At 44.7% G+C, this 19,875-nt stretch overlaps 1 protein-coding gene across 1 annotated transcript in view; it reads right to left on the bottom strand.

Moving 5' to 3' along the window:
• The window catches only part of KCNH7 (potassium voltage-gated channel subfamily H member 7), a 390,758-nt gene that overhangs the window by 26,607 nt on the left and 344,276 nt on the right, over positions 1–19,875 (bottom strand). The window contains exon 11 of the mRNA XM_025212042.1: positions 13,796–13,886. Within this exon, the coding sequence (XP_025067827.1) occupies positions 13,796–13,886 (91 nt within the window). The remainder of the gene's footprint in view (positions 1–13,795; positions 13,887–19,875) is intronic.

Below are 19,875 nucleotides of genomic sequence, written 5' to 3'. Positions count from 1 at the left end.
TCAAAGTATTCACGGGGGACAAACCAGTTCTGGCTTACAGGCAACCTCCCAATCTCATACAGTGTCTTCCAAGCAACAGGCTACCTAACTCCCACTCTAACCAAGAAACCAGGCCTTCCCTTCTGTGCCCCAACATCAAAAATGACCACATCATTACTGGGCTGAATAACATGCATTATATCATGCAAGGTTCATTCACTTACAACTACACCAGTGCCATATACACCACCTGCTTAAGTTGCCCCCCTGATGTCTATATTGGACAGGCTGGGTGATCCCTACATGAGAGAATGAATGAACACTGCTCTGACATCAGCTGCAGAATGACATGTAAGCATGGGGCAGAACACTTTAACCTCTCTGGAGACTCCATTGCTGACCTGAGGGTGGCTGTTCTCATACAGCAAACTTTTAAATACTGATTTGAATGGGAAACTACAGAACAAAATATTATCTACATGCTGGATTGTGTTAAGTATAGCCTACCAGGCCCCAACCTCTGCCTGTTCCCTCAGCCCTTCTGAGTGGCCCCTGACCACTGCCCGTTCTCCCAGCCCCACATGGCTGCCCTGCCTGGCGCCACCTCCCAGCTCTTAAAAAACAAACAAACCATGGTATCACCTGCTGCTGCAGCAGCCTTGGGGCTTCTGGGGGTTCATGACAGAGCTCCCCATACAGTGAGGGGCAGTGGGGGGCAGCAGGGATTGCCCCCCTGCCTGGGAGGAGCCGGTAAGGCTGGGGTTTTTGTTTTTTTTTAATGAGCTAGGAACTGGGGCCAAGCAGGGAAGCCATGTGAGGGTGCTGGAAGATCAAGCGGGGGTCAGGGGACTCTTGGCAGAGACCCCCATACAGCATAGGGCAGCAGGGGGCAGAGAGGATTGTCGCCTCACCTGGCAGCTGTCAGAGAGTGGGGGATTTTTTTTTTTAAGAGCCAGGAGCTGGGGCTGGGAGAGTGGGCAGAGGATGGGGGCTCTTGATAGAGCCCTCCATGCAGCACGGAGCAATGGCGATCGTATCCCATCTCCATCTGGCAGCAGCCAGGCTGTTTTTGAAAGAGCTGGGAGCTGGGGCCCAGCTGGGCAGCCATTGACGGGGCTGGGAGAGTGGCAGGGATGGGGCTGATTTGGAGATTCGGTCGTTTTGGCAGCAGCTGAATCTCTGAATCAGATTCAGTTGAATTGATTCAGGACAGTGATTTGAATCACCAAACTGAATCACTGTCCCCCGAATTGTCTGAATCCGAATCGAATATTAGCTGCTTCACACAGGCTTAATATCTATATCTATCCATCTATCTATCTATTAACTATATATATAGTTATATATAGCTATATATATCCATCTATATATCTTTATCTATCCATATATAGATATAGATATAGATATAGATAGATATCTGCTTTAGTTAGTCTATAAAGTGCAAATCTATCCGGCCTTCTACTTATAGACCACTATCTATCAGGGGTGACTGGTGCCTCCTGAGTCTGGTGGGGGGAAAATTTGTGGGCAGGCATGGGGGTGGGCCAGGGATGGGCCAAAAGCCCCATATCCACTTCTATACTTCTGTATCACAACTTAGTGCCCCCTGCCCCAACACACTGCTGTCCCATGTGGCAAAAAAAACTGCCCCATCCTGAGCGGTGCCAAGTTGGGGGCCAATCTCATGGGGGACACATGTCCCCCCATGCCCCCTCTACCAGTCACCTGTGCTATCTATATTACATTACTTACCACTTCTCCATCCCTGAACTTCATATACAGCTGTGCTCTTTAAGCACATTATACCTAACAAGGCTTCAGAAACAATTTATGAGAAAGAAAGATAAAATATATCCACTAAAGATAGCCCAGCTTCAAAATAGTCTTCCAAGGAAAAGACTAAGCCTAGCTATTTTTAGAGCATACTGCAAGCACATCCTAAGTTCATCGATGTGTATCTGCCAGATCAGGAGTGGAGAATTTGCCAAATCAGGAGAGGAGAACTTAAGCACACCTTAAGACCCCGTGAATAGTTTCTTGAATTCGGAGAATTCACTTTGAATTCTACCAAGAAGTCATTGGACACCTACATTACTTGTTCACCACCTACATACAATGATAATATATGCCATAGAAACATTTAAAACGGACAGACATCAACACTGAAACTAATCCTAAATATTTAAGACTGCTGCCACAAAGAGTGAAAATAATCTTAAATCTTAATCTTATTAAAGATTTCATGCACAGATGTTTCTAAGCACATAAAGAATTTTTTCTCTCCTACTCACTCCCTCATACTGTGATTCCTTCTAACTTCCGTGGGAACCTTCAGAACTCCTTAGTGCAAGCTGTAGTTTCAGATCTGTATTCTGTATTTGACTGGCACTAAGAAAGGATAACAAGCGAGGCTACCTGGGGAACTGATCAATGCAGAAAGCTGATACATCATATTCTTAGTAAAAGTCAATTACAGATAGTATTTTTGGGAACTCAAATATTCTCTTCTCATGAGGAAGCTGTTTTAATGTTTTGTTTTTCAATGGCTAATTTTAATGATAGCAAAGCCCTTGCCTTCTTACTAAGCAGTTTTCATTTATAATAATATGGCCCCACTGCACATTTGTTGAGGAACCCACAGTTACAAAAGAAGAACGTTTTACAATTATGTCAAATGCTTGTGGGATCTGTGAGTTTGTAGCTCTGGAGAGGTTGGAGAGGTTGGAGGGGTCTCTGCATGGGTCTAAGTCCTAACTGGCAAGAATTGACCGTGTTCTCTATCTTCCTTGGACTTGTATATGAGAATAATACAGTTAACACATCCATATGTGGTGTTAACTGGTACTACTTTCCCTCTCTGGGCTGTTTAGGCTTGCCTTGTGGGCTTCTGGAATGGAAGAACCCTTTCAAGACTACCTACAATTCCATACAATCTTTGCTCCTAAGGGCCAATGAGAACTGAATGGATAGAATTACATAATGAGGGGAAACCACATTCATGCAGACCTCTTTGTCTTTGGTTTTAGATCAGTTTTAGAGGACCACTAGATGAAGGTGGTAGAAACCATGGCTTCTTTTGTAGCACGATAAGAAAGAACATGGTCTACTGAAACAAGAGCGAGTAGGAGCTACTGAATTGGTACTCTTTTTCCCTGCACATTATCCTTCAACAAGAACTACAAGGGTCCTTGAACATCTCATTATACTAACCAGTGTTTTTCACTTATAATCTTTACTACTGTGAGTCCTTTATCTTTCTAGGTTAAAAGGACACTTAATTTAGCCACCAATTCATTCTACAACTACATTTTGAAATATATAAATATCTTACTGATGGACTGAGATTTAGCAAAGGATTATATGCTTCATCTTTTGAAGTCTCTGCAAGCTTTGGGACAAAGATAGGTTGGCAGGTAGAGGACTGGAGTAATTGTGCATAAAAGGAAAATGGGCCAAAGTGTCTGCGCTCCTTATACTTACTCCCCTTCAGACCCCAAAGTCCTGAATTTCCATGCATCTGCTTCAGTAGGTATCTGTGAAACCTACTCATATTTTTCTTATCCCTCACTAGTGTTGATCTACAACTTGCTGCTACTTCATAAGCTTTTGTGGTAGAAGTTTATGTACTATTATCTAAAAGTTTCAGCCCTGCTGATGATGTGTTGGTTGTCAGTATGAGGCCAAAGGATGGAATTTACAATTTTCAGTTTGCATTTTAAACACTTAGGAAATTACTCACAAAACTCTTTTAACAGAACATTAATACATTTACAAAATCCAGTCCTCAAAAGTTAGGAAGTGCTATAATTAAGGTTGCTTGCAAAATCTTATTTTGACTTTGTGTATGCACTCTGATACAGTTTTACAATATGATTACATAATATATTTTCTACTGGACCCTTGTCTCATTTGGTGATGCTCCCTTGAGAAGTAGTTATTCAATGTATTTTTTTAATTCCTTATTCACTATTTGGTCCTAAACCTTCATTTATTGCACAGAATGCATACAGAGAGCATTACTAGTTTTCTCATGGACTTTTTACAGTGGTCATCATTACTCATGAAATATTAATAATGTATTCTCACACCAATAATAAGTTGACATCATATTATTTTTGCCATTTCAGAATTTGGAGCTGAACCACAAAGAAACTGTGGTCAAAAGTATCCAATAATTTGAAGTGCCTCATTTGAGCCATCTAGAGACTGTTTTTTTAAAACGCTTAGTATTAGATAACTTGCTGTATGTTAAAAAAAAGAGCTCCCATTGCTTTCAGTTACAGCTGCGGTGCTCAGCACTTCTTCAAATCAGACTTCAAATTCCCATGTTGGGAAATCAGTAAATAAGGATCATACAATGAGGGCATATTCTGCTTCTGTGTTGCTCCTGAATGTGACAAGGAGAAGCACACCTTATGTACCTGCTTTGGCTCTACATGGGCCACACCTTGAAATGAAGGAGCGGAGCTGCTCTTTGAGTAATGCCCCCTTGACACTCTCAAGCAGGCCAGAGACAGAGATATGGAGAGTGGCAACACGGGCACCCACAGCCTGGTCTCACTGCCTTATTTCCAGGTTTGGCATGTACAGAGCAGGAACAGGCGAGCAGTGTATGCTTCTTGGCAGTGCCTCTGGAGCTCTGTGGAAATGGTATGGACGTTCCTTTTGTGGTTCCATGTGAAAAGGACTTGACTAGCATTGCACAACAACTCTGTGGCACATGCAGGTTTAGAAGCTAATCCCAAGTGCTTGATTTTGCAACCCCAGTAACATTCCTTTTATTTAGATTTTTGTGTGTAATAATTTACCTTAAGTGTATTTACACAGACAAATGGAACAGCAAACAAATAATACATGCTAGATAACCTTTACTTTCCTTTTCAAGCAGACTAAAATACCACAAGAGCTCATGTTGAATAACCCTGAATTTGAGACAAACATTTAGAAAGCCAGATGCTTCAAAGTCAGAGTGAATGCGCAATCCTTAACTTATTCTTTGGTACCATTTTTAAAACAATGGCATGAGCTAAGGATGGAGTGACAGCCTTATCTTTGAATTTTCTGTGCTTTGTCAGGCTTTGTCACAACCTTAAAGCTATTTATATGATAATGTCAGGGCAATTCCTGCTTTATACTTCATGCAATAATACCACACTTAAATAAATAAATACATGTAGTAGTAGTATAAATATATATATGTGTGTGTATGTGTGTGTGTGTGTGTGTTTATGCAGAATTATTATCTATATAGATTTCCTATACCTTAAAAATTATATTGGGTAATGTTAAAAAAATTAGAGTTTCCCTTTCTTTTTCTAGGGTCTTAACTTCTGCTACAGGGATATTATTTCACCTGATGTCTGGTGGTATGTGTGACTTTCCATCAGATACAGCCATTTGGAAACAGTCTCAATATATGTCACCCTTGGAAATAAGACTCTCTTAGAAGCTCCTATGGGGTAGCTCTTAGGCACTACAGTAATACAAAAGACAAAAGTAATAGTGGGAGCAGATGCGAAATAGCAGTGAACCTACAACAGGATTCATAAGAACTTTCTTTTGTGCATTCTTGAAATCAAAACCAAGGAAATAAAAATTCTGTCATGATTTAATCTTAATCTAATTTTAGATGAGTTGGCCAATCAGTTGAACAACTACTGTCAATACCTAAATCTATGGCTACTAATAACAAGATCTGATGAAATATTTATGAAAACTTATGCATCTCTGATTTAGTCTATAAAGTCTATAAAGTGCAAATCTATGCTACCTGCTGCCTGACTTCAAACTAACATGGTTAACTACCTCTCTTTACTAATAAAACCATATGTCTTTTTGTGGGGTTCTGTTTACATTTTTTTGCATTTTACATCTGTTTACAGGTTTTGTTTTTCCTCACACTAGTGAAAATCCAAAGTAACTTCATTTATTTAAATGAGTTTATCATTCCATTGCAAGGTAGCAAATCTAAGATATATTCTCATTACTATCCTGAATTGGAGTAATGGATTTTAGTTTCCTTGCCCAAAAGTTAGAATCTGAGTACATCACTAGTATAGTTTGACTTTGTCCTTCCAGAAATAGCTCTTTGTTTAGAATAGATAGCCTTCATATCTGATTGCCTCATGGGGATCATCACATTTGCCAGGTATGGAACCCAAGCTTTATAGCCTTCAGCTGAGGATGAAACAAATTAAAGATTAATGTGAAGAACATCTCTTCACAAGAATAATTAGAGACTGTAATGGACCCAAGAAGGTGAAACTATTACAGCCAATGCTAACACAAAATTAAATGAGACACTAGAGAGAGTAATGATGCAGGAACTCAAACTCACCAGCAAGTATCCTCAAAGTGTTATCCTTCATGACCTCGTTCTGCCAGGACAAAACTCTGGCCCTGACTTCTGCATCTTTTGCATCCACCCACCTTCATGGGTTTCTTTCTGGCTTTACTGACCCAGAAAATTGCCTGGCCATGATCAGAGGGGAAGGGCTCTGCACCAGCTCTGTGTTCAGGTCTAATGGAGCCAAAGAATCTTCCTGACATTCACAAGTGGGCTGTGCATTTGGTTTCGTTTCCACTGGGCTCCTATGGGAGGGAGGGGGAGAAATGAGGAAGAAGGAACAAAGCGTTCCTTGTGGTGGTCAGGAATGCTGAAGGGCAGCTGAGTGGAACTGAAACAAGTTTCTCTAGAGAAATCTCTACCCTGGGTGAAGGGCCTTCCTTGGACCCCGCAGTCAATAGCACTGCAGAGGCCCAGCCAGGGGCAGATCCAGAGGGGGTGCAGTGGTGCAGCTATGCCCCCCTTTTGGATTATACTAGTCTATGGGAGCCTCCAGGGACTTTTTAAAATTCCTAAGGCATGTGGAAATCCTCCCTGCTGTCTCCTTCCTACTCCTTCCCACTTCCCCCCTCCCCTGCCTGATTTTCTCCCCTGTCCATGGGACAGGGAAGCACCAGAGCTGTTCCTGCCTGCTGTGTTGAAGCTGGGCTCAGCTGAGGATGGAGACAATGGCAGTAGGGATGGATAGGAGGTTTATCTTCGCTACACCTGCTCTGTGCCCTACACCTGCTCTGTGCAGGGTGGGAGGAACTACTCGCTGTTGTCACTGTCCACTCCCCAGCTGAGGCTACCCCTGCTTAGCCCAGCTGGCTCTGGAGCTTCCCCACCCCTGAGCAGTGGAGAAAGCAACAGCAGCAGGCAGGGGAGGTGGTGGGGAGAGGGAAGAAGAGGGCAGTGGGGAATGCCTCTGAGCAGGAAGGGGAAAGGAGGAAGGATTTTTCACCTGCTTTAAGGGCTTAAAAAAGTCTCTGCGCACTGATGGATGGGAGGAGGCTTGGAGCAGGTGGTGCAGCCAGTATGGGTTGGTACTTCCACTTTGGGAAAATCTGGATCTGTCCTTGGCCCCAACAGTCTTGATGAGAATCTCTGTCAGCTAACTGCTCATCCCCTGTGGGAACCGGCTGCTATTGCTGTGGGGTGGAGATGCTTTCTGTATATGCACAGGGATTCCCCACCAGAATACCAAAGGTCTATAGAGGGCAATTGTCATGGCCACTTCCTGGGCAAAGGTTAGGGTAAAGCTGCCAGGTAGGAACATGTGGTAATGCTAAACAGGCCTCTTCATTATTTCATTTGACCCTGGCAACCACAGAGAGTCAGGTGAGCCACTCTACAAAGCCTTGTACCACATAGCTCAGGATCAGGAGCTAGGGTTTGGTCCTTGAAAAAAGAATTACACAGTAGCTGAGATTAGATGCATGTTGCTATTCTGGAAATATGGCTCATATTGAGCAAGACAATTTCACACCACTCTACGCTAGAGAGCACAGGCTGCATGTAGAACAAATTGCAACCAACCTCAACTGAATTAACTGTTCCACTTCTAGGAAAGGAAGTGGGTATCTACTATAGATAAATGATAAAGAGCCACACGGATATTGTTTAAATCCCTGATGAACCTATTGCAAGAAGAGTTACCATGGCAACACAGTCCAAGTCAGACTAGCATGAACTGAAGGATGACATAAACAAAACCCCATCTTTAGCACTCCAAAAGGGAGAAAATCTCACACTACTGTATGGTCAAGCCAGAGAAAGGAAGAAATATAATTTCAGATAGTGCAATAGGTCAGCAGTTGAATGGAAAATTCTGGCAGGAAATCTAAGTTTCCATCAACAAATTCTCTTCTATAAAATCTTGTTAATATATAGGCATCAAAGGTTCAAATTCAAGAACCACTGTAGAAAGGATAAGGCTTTAAGGCTTCATGCCTTAAAAGGCAGAAGTTATTAAGAATTTACAATATCCAAACCACAATGAAGCATGCCAATTTTTAGACATCACATTTATGAAATGTAAACTATGACTACATTATCATTAGGAAAAAAAAATGCCCACATAGTAAACAGCTCATAAGCAGCATTAGGCAAGGATTTAGGACTGTGATTATTTTACTTTGCCTCTCCTGAAGTGTTACACGAATGTTGCTTAACAATTAATTATAATGTAACTAAATAATAACCTAATTTGCATGCAGCTGTGACAGCCTTGAAAACAGTAAGGTGCAGGGGTACTTCACAGCACACTGCAGGATGTAGCAGAGGCCACATAAAGTAATGTGGAAGGCCTCCAGCCCTATTTGAGCTCTGTTGAGCTCTGGCTGTCTGGAAAAATTGCATGTGGGACCAGGCTGGGGAAGAAATATGCTGGCAGGCACAAATGTACACAGCTTCACTGGTTATCCTTCCTCCTTTCTTCACTTTTCAAGTGAGGGCGTTTCCCACTTGGTTACCAAGATTGAGGAGTAGCTGACTGTTCTTCCCAGATGATATTGTTTCTTTTCAGTGACAAAACTGAGGAAAATGATGGACGTCAAAAGCAGTGTAAATAAATGTTAGCAATCAGAAGATGACTTGGTGCAAATCAACCCATAATTTAGTGGACAAGAGTGATAAAAACCCAGTTTGTGCCAGCAGCCCAACACCTGAGCAGGCTATTTATAATTCTATAGCAGGCACAGACTGGAAGATCACTTCAATCTTGCCTAGGTGGCAGGGTATGTTTTCTCATAAGAAATGTGAAGGTTAGTCAGGCAAAGCACCTCTGTCAACAGATTCTTTGTTGAAGAGCAGATTGAATATTTCACGGGGACATTTTCCTGACAGATTTGTTGTCACTCTTGGCTTCATGCCTTAAAGATGCCTCTCTGACAGAATGGTAATGCCATTCTAACCAGCTGTACACTGGACTAGAGTTTTCCTTTCTCCACCACTACACATGCTACATAACTTTATAGTGGCCTTCATTTACCATCAGTAATTTCATGTCCTAATTTTACTGGTATTCTTCATTTACGATTGGCCTTTAACAGTGGACTGTAAAAGGTAAAAGTGGGTATACAGCAAAAACAGTAGTCTGTCAAATGCACAAATGGGCAAAAAGCAAAATAAGGCAAAAAGAGGCTTATCAGTGTCAATTTTGTTTTCTTGATGATTACTGCTATCCTGGCAAAAGCCACTGCATTTATAGTCCTTGGTACCTGAGAGCTGTGTGTGAGTGACACAAGATAGTACTTAGCTAAATTCTGCCCTCCACTCTGTTTACTCCATGGCCTTCTATATCAAGAGCAAATGCCAGCTAAAGATCTGCCAGTAGAGTCATTTGTATACTGCCAGCTGAGTCACTAATTCCTCTTGGAGAATGAATATGCTGACCACTAAAAAGAAAATGCAGATATAGTGGGGTTTTATTACCCTGCACCAAACACAATATTATTTGTCATTGGAAAATAAAATTAATGCTCTGAATATCTAGTAGATCACATTCCCCAAACTTTAAATATGGTGATTTCCACAAAATAATAACTAGATTACCATCTCTGATAATAGGATTGATGATGATCCTCAGCATCTGTAGTGGTGGGTGAGGAGTTGTACTAAAATGAACCTGATATTCTGTGGCTACATGTACTTGTTTTGAGAACCACCACCTACAACATCCTTGCTCCTGAGCAACTGAATCTTCATTAGCTTACAAGTAATGGCTAACATGGAACATCTGTGTTACTAAATGAAAATAATACTTTTCAATATCACTGAATAATGTTCCAGGGCTGTCTAATATAAGAAATAAAGTTGATTACCTTTCTCTTCTTCACTTTGAAAGGACAATTTCCTTCTCCTAAGTCTGCAGTTATCTCCATCTGAATCATTAGTGGTTTTTACGAGATCAGCCTTGATTAATGAGACATGTAATGCAATGATATATTAGTGACATTTGAAAACAATACTCTATCAATAGGTGATTGACTGCTAATTGTGGTCCAATTTGAAGGAAGGCAAGATTACACACCTGAGTCTGAATCAAGTGAAAACATTACTGACACTGTTCAATATTAAAATTAAAATTACCATGTGGATTGAATAATCCAAGTGTCATCATGAGATGGTGAAATAATGATCTCCAGATAACATTTGTGCATGATAGTGATCTTACTTATTATCAGCTTCCTGAGCTTGTTTGGATGTATTTTAAGTAACAAAGCTTGGAGAAGTTAAATAAATACAAAAATAAAATAATCTCTTAGAGAGGATGTACATTATTATGGGCAGCAATGTGATAACTGAATACAATTAGCTAAGACGTTTAATTACATGGTAACTATTACAAAGGTTAATTTTTACAACAATAAATATAAGGTTGATAAACCCCATACATTTTACTCTTTATGATTTTTATCCAGTCACTCCCTTTCTCCCTCTCTGATTCAGTTCACTGAGTTATTGTTATTTCCATAGCTGAAATTTGTAGTTTCCCTTTTTATCCATCTTGTCTACTCAAATTTGTGCTTTTTGTTGCAGAAATGCCTTCAGTGCACTTAACTCTCCCTTTAATACTTTTTGTGCTAAGATTTTCAGCCGTAAAATTCTGCTACCTTAATTAAATGAAACATCTGCCCCCTGCCAGGAAAGCAAGTGTTCTGTGTGTATATACATATGAAACAGGAGTTTGAACTTGCTTCCCTTTCTCATCCTGGTGAGACTGGACAGGCCAGTTAGGTGCTTACTGGATGCATCTACATGAGATTCTTAACTGTGCAATAGCATAGTTTACTGTACAGTAAGCGTGCATGTCAACACATGTGCATGCTTACCGCACAGTAAAAATGCTTAATCACTGAGATTCTATACCTGCAAATGCAGGTGGTAAGCTCCGCTCTGGGGGGAGAGCCCTCCCTGCCTCTGCCCTTGTCCCTGTCCCTGCCCCTGCCCCTGCCCCTGTCCCTGCCCCCAGCCCCTGCCTGGCCTGCCCACACTTCCCTGGCCCATGTTTCCCGACAGCATGCAGGGAGGCGAGAGGCAGTGCAAAACTTCATTGGGCTGCCCATGTCTCCTCAGCTAGGTGATCATGGGCCTCTCAGACACCAAGGAATACATTGACCCCAATGGTGATGTCCTCCTCAGCTGTGGGGGGCAGGGAGGTATAGCAAAGCCACAGGTAGCCCTCCAGGAAGTGGCAGAGGTTGCAGGGCAGCCCGTGCTCCCCTCCCCCCATTGTGTACCATGGTGATCCACAGCAGCAGCGTGTAGTGAGTCAGGCACCCCTCTGGTTCATGCAAACAGCTCCTTATGCACCACCCGGGGCATGCACAGCATAGGCATGCTCAGGGCACAGTGGCGGCATGGGGAGGGTGGGAACTGGCCCTGGGGCACCTCCCTAGAGAAGACCCCTGTGGGGAGAGTGGGGGCATGGGCAGCTCTTTATCCAGTCATCTGGGAGCCCCACACCCCCTGAGCCCAGGTGCTGTGGGCTGGGTAGAAATGCAGCAGGGTGGTTGGCTTGCAGGAAAGAGGGTGGTGGGGGCAGCAGGGTCTGGAGCCATGGCAGCAGGTGCTGTCAGGAGCCTGGCCTGTCCCACCCGGCTCCTGGCAGGGGACGGGCCCTGCCCTGTCCCACCGGGCTCCTGGCGGGGAACGGGGTAGGGGAGGCAGACTGCCTGTGGCCAGCACCCAGTGGGCCACTGGTCCCAGGGGAGTGACCAAGGGTCAGGGGCTTAGCTGGCAGCCTCCTAGGCCCAGGCCTGCCCATTTGACTTACCGTGGTCCCTGGCCACCTGTGCATGCCCAACCCCTGATCTGAGGCTGGGCAGTGCACAGCCCCTGGTACAGAATATCTTTTCTCTGAAACATTGCAAACCTTCACAAACAACTTTTGTCTCATGGTTCTACAGGGCCTGCAGCTGCACACGGGCTAGAGGCTGCTCTTGGCAGCCAGGATGCAGCCTCAGGGTCACTAGAACACTTGCTTTCCTGGCAGGGGGCAGATGTTTCATTTAATTAAGGTAGCAGAATTTTACGGCTGAAAATCTTAGCACAAAAAGTATTAAAGGGAGAGTTAAGTGCACTGAAGGCATTTCTGCAACAAAAAGCACAAATTTGAGTAGACAAGATGGATAAAAAGGGAAACTACAAATTTCAGCTATGGAAATAACAATAACTCAGTGAACTGAATCAGAGAGGGAGAAAGGGAGTGACTGGATAAAAATCATAAAGAGTAAAATGTATGGGGTTTATCAACCTTATATTTATTGTTGTAAAAATTAACCTTTGTAATAGTTACCATGTAATTAAACGTCTTAGCTAATTGTATTCAGTTATCACATTGCTGCCCATAATAATGTACATCCTCTCTAAGAGATTATTTTATTTTTGTATTTATTTAACTTCTCCAAGCTTTGTTACTTAAAATACATCCAAACAAGCTCAGGAAGCTGATAATAAGTAAGATCACTATCATGCACAAATGTTATCTGGAGATCATTATTTCACCATCTCATGATGACACTTGGATTATTCAATCCACATGGTAATTTTAATTTTAATATTGAACAGTGTCAGTAATGTTTTCACTTGATTCAGACTCAGGTGTGTAATCTTGCCTTCCTTCAAATTGGACCACAATTAGCAGTCAATCACCTATTGATAGAGTATTGTTTTCAAATGTCACTAATATATCATTGCATTACATGTCTCATTAATCAAGGCTGATCTCGTAAAAACCACTAATGATTCAGATGGAGATAACTGCAGACTTAGGAGAAGGAAATTGTCCTTTCAAAGTGAAGAAGAGAAAGGTAATCAACTTTATTTCTTATATTAGACAGCCCTGGAACATTATTCAGTGATATTGAAAAGTATTATTTTCATTTAGTAACACAGATGTTCCATGTTAGCCATTACTTGTAAGCTAATGAAGATTCAGTTGCTCAGGAGCAAGGATGTTGTAGGTGGTGGTTCTCAAAACAAGTACATGTAGCCACAGAATATCAGGTTCATTTTAGTACAACTCCTCACCCACCACTACAGATGCTGAGGATCATCATCAATCCTATTATCAGAGATGGTAATCTAGTTATTATTTTGTGGAAATCACCATATTTAAAGTTTGGGGAATGTGATAAATTAATGCTCTGAATATCTAGTAGATCACATTCCCCAAACTTTAAATATGGTGATTTCCACAAAATAATAACTAGATTACCATCTCTGATAATAGGATTGATGATGATCCTCAGCATCTGTAGTGGTGGGTGAGGAGTTGTACTAAAATGAACCTGATATTCTGTGGCTACATGTACTTGTTTTGAGAACCACCACCTACAACATCCTTGCTCCTGAGCAACTGAATCTTCATTAGCTTACAAGTAATGGCTAACATGGAACATCTGTGTTACTAAATGAAAATAATACTTTTCAATATCACTGAATAATGTTCCAGGGCTGTCTAATATAAGAAATAAAGTTGATTACCTTTCTCTTCTTCACTTTGAAAGGACAATTTCCTTCTCCTAAGTCTGCAGTTATCTCCATCTGAATCATTAGTGGTTTTTACGAGATCAGCCTTGATTAATGAGACATGTAATGCAATGATATATTAGTGACATTTGAAAACAATACTCTATCAATAGGTGATTGACTGCTAATTGTGGTCCAATTTGAAGGAAGGCAAGATTACACACCTGAGTCTGAATCAAGTGAAAACATTACTGACACTGTTCAATATTAAAATTAAAATTACCATGTGGATTGAATAATCCAAGTGTCATCATGAGATGGTGAAATAATGATCTCCAGATAACATTTGTGCATGATAGTGATCTTACTTATTATCAGCTTCCTGAGCTTGTTTGGATGTATTTTAAGTAACAAAGCTTGGAGAAGTTAAATAAATACAAAAATAAAATAATCTCTTAGAGAGGATGTACATTATTATGGGCAGCAATGTGATAACTGAATACAATTAGCTAAGACGTTTAATTACATGGTAACTATTACAAAGGTTAATTTTTACAACAATAAATATAAGGTTGATAAACCCCATACATTTTACTCTTTATGATTTTTATCCAGTCACTCCCTTTCTCCCTCTCTGATTCAGTTCACTGAGTTATTGTTATTTCCATAGCTGAAATTTGTAGTTTCCCTTTTTATCCATCTTGTCTACTCAAATTTGTGCTTTTTGTTGCAGAAATGCCTTCAGTGCACTTAACTCTCCCTTTAATACTTTTTGTGCTAAGATTTTCAGCCGTAAAATTCTGCTACCTTAATTAAATGAAACATCTGCCCCCTGCCAGGAAAGCAAGTGTTCTGTGTGTATATACATATGAAACAGGAGTTTGAACTTGCTTCCCTTTCTCATCCTGGTGAGACTGGACAGGCCAGTTAGGTGCTTACTGGATGCATCTACATGAGATTCTTAACTGTGCAATAGCATAGTTTACTGTACAGTAAGCGTGCATGTCAACACATGTGCATGCTTACCGCACAGTAAAAATGCTTAATCACTGAGATTCTATACCTGCAAATGCAGGTGGTAAGCTCCGCTCTGGGGGGAGAGCCCTCCCTGCCTCTGCCCTTGTCCCTGTCCCTGCCCCTGCCCCTGCCCCTGTCCCTGCCCCCAGCCCCTGCCTGGCCTGCCCACACTTCCCTGGCCCATGTTTCCCGACAGCATGCAGGGAGGCGAGAGGCAGTGCAAAACTTCATTGGGCTGCCCATGTCTCCTCAGCTAGGTGATCATGGGCCTCTCAGACACCAAGGAATACATTGACCCCAATGGTGATGTCCTCCTCAGCTGTGGGGGGCAGGGAGGTATAGCAAAGCCACAGGTAGCCCTCCAGGAAGTGGCAGAGGTTGCAGGGCAGCCCGTGCTCCCCTCCCCCCATTGTGTACCATGGTGATCCACAGCAGCAGCGTGTAGTGAGTCAGGCACCCCTCTGGTTCATGCAAACAGCTCCTTATGCACCACCCGGGGCATGCACAGCATAGGCATGCTCAGGGCACAGTGGCGGCATGGGGAGGGGGGGAACTGGCCCTGGGGCACCTCCCTAGAGAAGACCCCTGTGGGGAGAGTGGGGGCATGGGCAGCTCTTTATCCAGTCATCTGGGAGCCCCACACCCCCTGAGCCCAGGTGCTGTGGGCTGGGTAGAAATGCAGCAGGGTGGCAGGCTCCGGGCAGGGAACAGGGTAGGGGAGGCAGACTGCCTGTGGCCAGCACCCAGTGGGCCACTGGTCCCAGGGGAGTGACCAAGGGTCAGGGGCTTAGCTGGCAGCCTCCTAGGCCCAGGCCTGCCCATTTGACTTACCGTGGTCCCTGGCCACCTGTGCATGCCCAACCCCTGATCTGAGGCTGGGCAGTGCACAGCCCCTGGTACAGAATATCTTTTCTCTGAAACATTGCAAACCTTCACAAACAACTTTTGTCTCATGGTTCTACAGGGCCTGCAGCTGCACACGGGCTAGAGGCTGCTCTTGGCAGCCAGGATGCAGCCTCAGGGTCACTACCGCCCAGAGCCAGGGCCCTGCAGATGCACCGGCTATGTCAAAGGAGGACCTTGGACAGGACCATCCTTCTGGACCATGTGGTCACAGCATTGGGGGAATGGCTGGCAGGTGCTCGGGCCTAGCAGGCAAAGGATGTGGACCACCAGGACAGGTGGCAAGCAGAGGATGTCACCTGCTAGAACAGGGGGCAGGTGGAGGACATTGCTCACAAGGATGCATGGGACTGGAGTGAGGAGGTACAGGATTGGGTGAACCAGGAGTTCCAGGTGCAGCTCCTGGCCCTGAAGTGCGAATGGCTGGAGGCCCTGTGGGAGCAGAATACCATCCTGTCCCAGGCAGTGCAGGCCATGGATAATGACTGCTGGGTGCTGGACACCCAGCAGTCATTCTGACCCTGGTGGTCACCTTCATGCTACCTGCTGCCTGGCTCCCGACCCTAGCCCTGCCTGCTCACTGGCAGCCACCCACCACCCAGCAGCAGGCCCTGACCTGAACCTGGGAGGAGGGCTTGCACTGTCTCCAGCAGCCAGGGGCCCCTGCCCTGGACTCCACCCTGGGTCTGGTGCCACCCAGCTGCCTTGCCTGGGCCCAGCCCCACTGCCCAGCCCCAACGCTTGCTCCAGCTCCACATGGGCATGGAGTTGGAGCTGCCTACATCAAGACCGGGATTGCATGCTGGCCCTGCTGGGCCTAGACACCAGTTGCTGGAGGGGGAGCTGCCCATGGGAGCACCAGCTACTGTCACCCCAGGTGAGCCCCCCAGAGGCCTGGGTGCTGGCCGCCCGTCCCTGGCCTCTGTCCCCTAAGGGCTACCATGCATGGCCCTCTACCCTGGGACAGCCCACAATGGACCTTGTTTATAGTTTTATTGTTGGTGGGTGGGGTGAGTGGTGGAGGGGTCTGTTTGTTGAGGAGGGAGGAGGGCTCTGGATGATGTGAGGGGAATAAAAACCTGTTCTTCTGAGATACATTTTCAGTGAGTGGTGTTGCGGGTGGGAGGGTCTGTGGGGAGTGGCATAAGTGGGCTAGAGCAGGGAGTGCTGGATGAGGTGGTTTGCCAGCACCTCCTCCACCCAGTGCCTAGGCCTCCACTGGTGGGTGCGTGGCTGCCACCTCAGGTGGTGCTCCTGCTGGCAGACATTCTTCACGTGCCATGCTTCCTTTGCCAAGGCCTCATAGAAGAGCTCTCCCTGGGCCTCGAAGATGTTATGTAGCACACAGGCTGTGATGATGACCCAGGAGAGGTTGTCCTCGGTGAACTTGAGGTGGGCAGAAAGGGTGTGCCAACATCCCTTAAGGCATCTGAAGGCACACTCCACCAGGGTATGAGTCCAGCCCAGGCAGCTGTTAAAGTGGGCCTAGCAGGGGTCCAGGTGGCCAGAGTAGGGCTGCAGGATCCAGGGCAGGAGGGGGTAGGTGGGGTCCCCGATGAGCAGGGGTAGGACCACCATGGCACCCAGGTGCAGGTCCAGCACCACCTGACACAAAGTGCCCACTCTCCAGTAGGCTGGCAGATTGGAGTTCCCGAAGATGCAGGTGTTGTGAGTACTGCCCGCCCAGCTGGCACTCACATGCATGAAGACCCTGTGGTGGTCCACAACAGCCTGGAGCACCATGGAGTGAAAGCCCCTCCATCTGTAGTATAGGCAGTTTCCATGGGGTGGACAGGTGATGGGGATGTGGGTCCCTTCCAGGGCCCTAGTGTACTGGGGAAATCCCAGAGCATGGGACCCCACCACCAGGGGGTTGTGCACACAGACCATGATGTCCACCAGAATGTCCTGGAGGGTGCTGCACACCCCCACGGTGGCCTCCCTGGTCTTCCACATGCCAAACAGGTGGCTGATGTATTGCAGGCTGGCAGGTGTGGCCAGCTTGAGCAGGGCGAGGACCAGATGGGTGTCTACAGGGAGAGGTGGCAGCATGCTGGTGTGCTGCCTCTCCAGGTGGGGCCGGAGCTGTTCCAGGAGGTCCCAGACGGTGGCCTGGATTATGCAGAAGGCCTCTAACCACCGCTCATCATTCCAGGTGTGCTGGGCGACATGCTGCTACCAGTCCTGGCTGGCCCAGTGGAACCAGAGGTGGCAGGGTGAGGCCTAGCAGGGTGATGGCAGCCCTGGTGGTGGCATCCTGGAGCCCATCTTTGGTGTCCCTGCTGTGATCCAGCCAGGTGGATGGGTAGAGACAGTAGATGTGTGGTGGTGGTCCTGGGACAGCATGTGGTGGGCAGCCAGGTGCTCACTGTGCGTGAGGGAGCCGGGTGGGTCCAGACAGCCATGGGCCAGGTGGTGGTCAGTACGGCAGGCCAGAAGTAGCATAGGGCACTGGTCATTGCTGCCAGGGGCAGGAGTCAGAGCAGCCATGGCATGGGGAGGCAGAGGTAGCAAGGAGAGCGCTGCCACATGCTGTCCCTGAACTGGGAACGCTGTTCCTGGCCAGAGAAGTGGCTGGCCAGACGACAGTGAGTGGGGCTGGCTTTTGTAGAGGCCTGCTGGATGCTGGCAACTGCAGCTGGAGCCTGGAGCTCCCCCCCAGTAGTGCCAGGGGCCCATTGCAGGGCTCTGGGAAGTGGGAGCAGATTGGCAGCAAATCTGCTTCTGCTTCTCTGCATGTGTAGATGCATGTAGATGCGTGCCTGACACCATTTACTCATGAGTAGTTTATTTGCATGTAAACTGGTGCCACGTCAAATGCATGTGTAGACGCACCCACTATTGTCACTGAGATGAGGAGAAGGGAGTAACATTTATAAGTCTCTCTACCACATGTCAGAATTCTTAAAGGTAAAATTTAGATTCATGTGGACTTCACAATGGTGGCCAATTGGTGAAATAATTGAAGGAAAATGCACTTTAGGTTAAATGACCGGGAATAGCTCAGGGACAGGCACTTGGGCACTAACAACTATCAAACAAATAAAAAACTGTGACTGAATAGTGTTCCTAGTAGTATTTTAGTTACAAATGTGGTGATCATTTGGTTTTCATCTTACTCTGAGGGCTACAGTACCTAACAGAAGCCAAACGGGAGGTGCTGGTTAAAACCCTGATTCTGCAGACTCATACACAGGCGATTCCCACAGCTTTATAGCATCTTACTGGTGCCTCTAATCGATTCTTCCCTAGTGACATCAATAAGAGGCAATAGCTTTTGGCAATGAAAAAGTTTCAAGGGACCCAAGGAAAAGCAGGGGACTGTATGTATGTATACTCATGTATGTTGATGCAGAAAGTGGATAGAGGTTTATTGTACCTCACTGTGATCCTCTAAAAAGAAAACAATTATAGAACATTATTAAGATGAAAGTATAAAAAAACAGTTGTTCAGAAACTCAAATCACACAGGACTAATTGTATTTTCAAGAAGCTCTCAAATTCAGCTTCAAATTCTCTCTAGAGTATAGTGTATCTAACAATTAAATCACAGTGACTAACTTTCCAACAAACTGTAAAAGCATGGAACCTAAAAGATAATTTTGTAATGAAAAAAAAAGAAATTAGTGTTTCTTTCCCCCTGCCTATTTTGGCAAAACAATCATTTATAGAAAAGATCAGCATTAAAAATAATGGAATTTGTTTTAACATGTTACTTTTCCTATATTTCATTTGGAAAAAATATTAAACCCCTCCGCGTCACTGATTACCAACGAACATCCTATTGTCTGCATAGAAACCCCGAGCAGGCTGTTTCTTCCTGTTTCTCAAAAGGGATTTAAGAGCAGAGTGCCATAGGGAGGTCTCCATTTATAAAAACTGTATTGTTTTTACTAAAATATAATGTAGAGACCACAGTACTGACATATATATATATATATATATATTTTTTTTTTTTTTTTGTAGGGCAGTATAGTCCAGGGCAGTATAGTCCAGAGCTATATGAGCTTTAACAGTATTATGGATGGGTGGCAGAACCCCCCATGCTTACTGATCCTCTCAGCCTCCAGCCCATTCTTTATCAGTCAATGTATTCCCTTCTTCCCCTTTTTAAATCCAGACTGATAACATGCTGTTTTGGAGTAAGAGACAGTGTTAATGCTGCATTTCTAACT

The sequence above is a fragment of the Alligator sinensis genome, unplaced genomic scaffold (genome assembly GCF_000455745.1).
Source record: "Alligator sinensis unplaced genomic scaffold, ASM45574v1 scaffold738_2, whole genome shotgun sequence".
In the NCBI taxonomy this organism is placed as follows: Eukaryota; Metazoa; Chordata; order Crocodylia; family Alligatoridae; genus Alligator; species Alligator sinensis.
Note: the sequence above shows the minus strand (reverse complement) of the source record. Positions and strands in the feature narration are given on the sequence as shown.